Genomic DNA, 5,340 nt, shown 5'->3' on the forward strand with positions numbered 1-5,340 from the left:
TTCCACTTCCAGCATCGCATCCGTCACCACGCCGCTCACAAATTGGACCCGTCTTGCCTTCATCTCGGTCAGCAGAGTATCGCTTGCCCCAGCAGTTGACGTATTGAGTGTGAGGAACGTCACCGTATTGCCATCATATTGCCCCTGGGGTTTCTTTGCGGCGTCCACACCAGCCAAAATGCTACTCATAGCCAGTGCCGCGTCCACGCTATCCTGCATCGTGACAGCCAATCCATTCAAGGGTGCATGCAACATTGTATCTGCGGCGCCACATTCCCACAATCTCAGCGTAAATGCGCCGGCAGCCACATCCTCAGCACGGAACCCCTCCACAAACCTCTTTATGTACACAGTCCGTCCACCGTCGTTGCAGTGGAAGGAGGCGCCCTTCAATGCAGCAGTATAATCGCACTCGCCACCGTAGTCGCCAATCACAATGTCGTCGACCACATACCGGCGTTGGTTGTACAGAGACGCCAAGAACGACGTGCGGTCCTTCACCCATTCACGATTGCCCAGCGCCTGTGAAAGTAACTCGCCAGCAATCCACCCAGCAACCATCATCTCGCCCTCGTTGTCATCGTCGGGGAAGTCCTTGCCCACACCTGATTGCGTATCGTTCCTATGCGCCAGGTATGCCCGCATCACCTCCTGGAAGCGCTGGATGGCCTTGTATTTTGTGACCTTCGCCAGCGGGTTCGTTCCCGTCGTCAGCACCTGCCCAGGCTCAAACTCAACACCACTAGTCACAGCAGCACGCCACACACCCAAAACAAGATCCTGCAGCGCCGAGGGAGCAAGCAGGTACGTTCCAGCGGTGCGCTTGTCTGTTAGCATCCTTTCGACAAATTTTTTGGTGTCTTTTATCGGTGAGCCAAACACAATCACAGCCTGCGGCCGAGTATTCGCAAACACTTCCCACGCAGCGTCGAACACCTCCTTCTTCGCACCATGACTCATAGAGCTTTTCAAACCAAAGACACCGCTCAGATTGTAGCCCATCCCCGACATCACACGTTGTGCCTGCGCATACTCCCTTTCACCAAAGAAAACTCCCTTCAGGTACATGAAGCCCAGCCGATGCACCCGCAGGTGAGCCAGGGCGTAGCGGAGGAGTGCCAGGAGCTCAGCCGCAGGTTCGGCACGCACAAAGTACATGTTGGGGTTCCACCCACGCACCAAACTCGACCCAGTGAACGGGGCAAACGAGACAAGGCCATGTCGCACAAGTACGGGCAGAGAGATCGCAGCGGTCATATCACCGATGACGCCTGCCACAAGAAGAATATTACTATCGGCTTTCAACGCCTTTTCTATCACCGTTCCACTTGTTAGCATTGTGGTGACCTTCCTGACAATCTCTACATGAACACCGTCAGCAACAGTGAAATTGCGCCACCAGAGTGCCGCCTCTAGTCCAGCTTCAAGCGAATCTACAAAGATCCGGTCAATTGGAGTGTCCGTCACATTCAAAGTTAACACCTTCACATTGGTCTCACAGACAACTGGTTTGGGCACGACGACTTGCGGGACAAACAGCAGCAGCAGGGCAACGACAAGGCCGGCCACCGCTGCACAAGCATGCCCTTCTCGCGGCCACGCTGCCACCCATCCCCCCACCGCCATGCTTGCTGCCTTGAGACTGTCTTGCTGTGTAGCTTGTGGCTTCCTGTGGAAGAAAAAAAAGAAAGGAAGTAAGGCACAAAGGGGAAAAAAAAAGTAGGTTGCAGTGAAACTGCTTGACCTAACAGCGGCGTGTAGAATTTAATGAATATTTTTCGGGCACAGCTGAGAAAAAATTGTGCTGCACTGTTGATGCCTTCGATAGATTTCTTCCGCATAGCGGCATCCGGCTGCTGTATTTCCCCATTTTTTTAAAAAGAATATGGGCAATGCGCTCGCCAAGCTAAATCGGGATTTGGAAAGTGGTAGATGCGTAGGTGTCGTAACGAGGCACAGAAAGAGGCGTTGAGTCGCTGGATGTCCCGCGGGGGAAACACACATACACGCGATTTTATAACGGCACTGTGCGCCGTTTCCTCGCTGTCCTTCTTATCCCCCTTGGCCATAATGGCAACTCTCCGCGCAGGAGAGCGGACGTGCTTTACGATGGCGACTGGTGTGCAAGGCCATCAGATTTACTCGAAAGAACACGGTGAAAAACAAATTAAAAAACGAATGCAGCTTCCCCCCAGTGCATTATTGCCAGCCTCGTAACAAGGGAATGCGACGGAGAAAACAAAACTCCGCGGCAATCGTGCGCTGCACTTTGCGTGTGTGTCTGTTTTTGTGTTTTGTGTTGCACGGCGTGGCCGGCGCCTCACTGACGGTGTGTGCATGGAGGCAGCACGGGAAAGAAGTGCCGGGCATCGCAGCGTTAGATGGTCCCTGCCGCCACGCGGGATCATATAAACTCGGCGCCGCCCCTGAGTTGGTGTGCGAGCGGCCCGCCCAGCGCCGACAACACACACCGCAACAGCCATCAACGACCAGACGTCCCCTCGTCGGGGCACACACGCGTCAAAACAATGGGGACGAGCCGGTGCCGTGCCGCGCCACACGCCATCCTAAGAGAGAAGAGAAAAAAGGAGGGAAGAGGGGTGTGCCCAGCCACTCAAAGCCACAAGAGACGGGGCAGAGAGACATGCCACCACCGGCACGGGCAAAAAAGCACAAATTTCATTTCCCAGAAATAAAAATAAAAAAACGGGTAACACGCCATGGGACACACACGCACACAGACGTCTGTTCTCGTGCAGCCACACCGTCAGTAGTGACAGCGAGGAGAAGAGTTCCATGCAGGCGCAATACCAAAAAAAGAAAAAATCTCTAACCCAAGCAAACAATAAGGAAGCACACTTGTCGGCAGCCACCGCCCTTGCCGTACCCCAATGAACTCCCGGCTAAAGGCCCAGGTAAATCAAACGTAAGAAAAATAAGGGAGCGGAATAAAGAGAGAGGAAAATAAACAAGGGAGCGGAATAGAGAGGCCATAAATGCACCTCGTTAATTTTTGCCGTATATATATTATATATTATATTATATTACATTATATTATATTATACTATAGTACATACTTACGCACACGCCGCATGACAACACAATCGCATGCGGGCACAACGTGGCAGTTCGAACGTTCACAAAACCAAAAACATCTTCAAAAAAAAACACCAAAAAATAAAAATGCACCTCCGCCGCCCCCCGGCTCTCCACACGCGCAATCAGCACCAACAATATGCACATATAAATATTCTTCACGCACATACAGATATAAATAGCTCTCTCTCAAATCCATCAAAAAAATAAAAATAAAAATAAAAATAAACAAGACAGGGGTCATGCTTAAAATACCCAACAGTAATAAAAACACACAAACCAAATCCTCCACAACGATCGAAACAGACATGACGCTTTTCCTGCCTCCACCACAAAAACTACGGCAAAGTTACAACATCCCAGCAGAGAGCCGTCATCACATTCCCAATGCCGCTCAGTGCCCACCGCTCACCCGCACAGAGCGCACCCCCACACACTCCCTCAACCCAATAAAAAAAAAAAAAATCACCCCTCAGCATACATGGTGCACTCATTTGCGTGCGTAATTTATAACCAAACAAAAATAAATAAAAACCAACAGTCGGGAATAAATACATAAAGAGGGAGTGGTACACGATGAAACCGCCTAAAAAAAAAGTTATTACGAAATAAGTAAGAACAAAAACAATTGAAAAAAGTCCACACTGTCGTTGCTTACGCAAACACGCACAACATCAAGTACAGCTCGTGCCCCCAATGCCCACACACTATTTGCTGGCGCACAGAACCACAATTTACACTGGCCGACGGACGTGAATGGTGGCGACCGGGTCCTCTTCCGCCGGCCACGCTTCTCCCGCTGTAGACAAAGACGCCTGGTGCAATAAGCTCCGCCGACGAAAGTCCACGGGAAGACCATTTCTCTCAAAAGCGGAGTTACGCAACCGCAACGCGCCTGTGCTCCCAAGAGAAGCATTGTCTGGCAAACTCAATGTGCGCAACCCTTCCTCAAATGAGGTTCCATAAGCGCGTTTTTTAATTACGCCGCACACCTTCGCCGCAAGACGCTCCATCGCCGCACGGCAGGCCTCCTTGTCACGCCCTGCTCCGGCCCCGCTCGGCACCGGGACACTCCAACGCTGGCACAAGGGAAGCAGTGCCTTCAGCCGCTGCGGGGCTGCAAAGGTGCCAAACAGCACACCCAGCACAGACGCAACGTAGCCCGAGGGACCGCCCCGAATGGTGGATCCAGAGCCATCACCACTTGCCACATCACTAACCTCTTCCATAACAGGCATCTCACGCTCAAGGCGCAGCGCGGCAAAGGTGCGCCCGGGCACGGCGTCCAGCTGGTACATCTCCACGGGCTTCGGCACTCCGCGCAGCGCCACGCCGCCAAGCGCAGTCACCTCCACATGCTTGCGCTCAGCCGTGCTCAGCGCAAAGTACGACGCACGCGTCAGCAGCACCTGCCCGCCGTTCACAATGCTCTCCGTGCGCGCGGCCGTGTTCGACGTTTCGCCGTAGTAGTCGTACCCCTTCGTTACCTCGTCGCGCCGAATGTCACACAGCCCGGTGTGCACTCCGACACGCACGCGCAGGCCGTTCCAGTACTGCCGGTACACAGCAGCGTCCAGGCGCGCGGTCGGCGGCACGTACTCCCCTTCCTCCTCAGCACGACCCTCCTCAAACATGCGGTACGTGTCGTCGATCACGCTCGTCCCCCAGTCGTGTTGCAGGAACACCTGCTGCAGCTCCCCCACAAGCTGCACGGCGGCGAACACACTCCTGCACGCAATCATGAACGAGTCGCCGATCGTCTTCACCTCGTAGCAGCGGTACTTCGCTACCAGCGAGCGGATCAGCCGGTGGTGCGTCGCCACGGCGTCGGGCATCACCTCGGGGCACTCAGCCCACAGCGCAGTGCTGCTCTCGATGTCTGTAAACACAAGCGTCACGGGGTGAATCCGATTCTTCGGTGCGTTCGCGTTGTTGCGCGAGTCACGGCAGAAGTACAGCACCACAGCAACAAAGAGCAGAGCTGCAGCAACGCCGCCGACAATGACGCCGATCAGCTGCCGCGCCGTCAGTCCACCCGCAGCGGATTCCACGTACTTCATCGACGGATTCACGGCATGGAACAGCAGGGGCACAGCAGGGTCCAGCGCACGGGCAAGCGGCCACACAGAAATGCGCTTCGCACCGTAGTTCACGCCGCACCCCGCACCGCTCTCAGTAGAAGCGCACGCCCTGCCATCAGCGAAGGGTCCGTACAGCATGTCGTCCACGGTGAGGGCAACATTC

The 5,340-nt window shown here is 54.2% G+C and overlaps 2 protein-coding genes across 2 annotated transcripts, besides 6 other annotated features; both read right to left on the reverse strand.

Annotated features, from left to right (window-relative positions):
* Positions 1 to 1,055: a sequence feature (areas merged during assembly that could not be assigned to a particular haplotype. This can correspond to areas where the two haplotypes were merged or to regions with more than two copies in the genome that were merged during assembly.).
* Tc00.1047053510581.9 (receptor-type adenylate cyclase, putative) lies at positions 1 to 1,626 on the reverse strand (the record flags this gene model as incomplete). The annotated part of the gene is made up of 1 exon (XM_799061.1): positions 1 to 1,626. A coding segment is annotated over one exon (1,626 nt), but the record flags the coding sequence as incomplete, so codon positions are not given.
* Positions 1,056 to 1,400: a sequence feature (haploid, Esmeraldo-like haplotype).
* Positions 1,401 to 1,622: a sequence feature (areas not merged during assembly with more than two copies in the genome that could not be assigned to a particular haplotype).
* Positions 1,623 to 5,340: a sequence feature (heterozygous, non-Esmeraldo-like haplotype).
* Positions 3,031 to 3,069: a microsatellite.
* Positions 3,299 to 3,325: a microsatellite.
* Tc00.1047053510581.20 (receptor-type adenylate cyclase, putative) lies at positions 3,831 to 5,340 on the reverse strand (the record flags this gene model as incomplete). The annotated part of the gene is made up of 1 exon (XM_799060.1): positions 3,831 to 5,340. A coding segment is annotated over one exon (1,510 nt), but the record flags the coding sequence as incomplete, so codon positions are not given.

The sequence above is a fragment of the Trypanosoma cruzi genome, genomic scaffold (genome assembly GCF_000209065.1).
Source record: "Trypanosoma cruzi strain CL Brener 1047053516789 genomic scaffold, whole genome shotgun sequence".
Taxonomy (NCBI): domain Eukaryota; phylum Euglenozoa; class Kinetoplastea; order Trypanosomatida; family Trypanosomatidae; genus Trypanosoma; species Trypanosoma cruzi.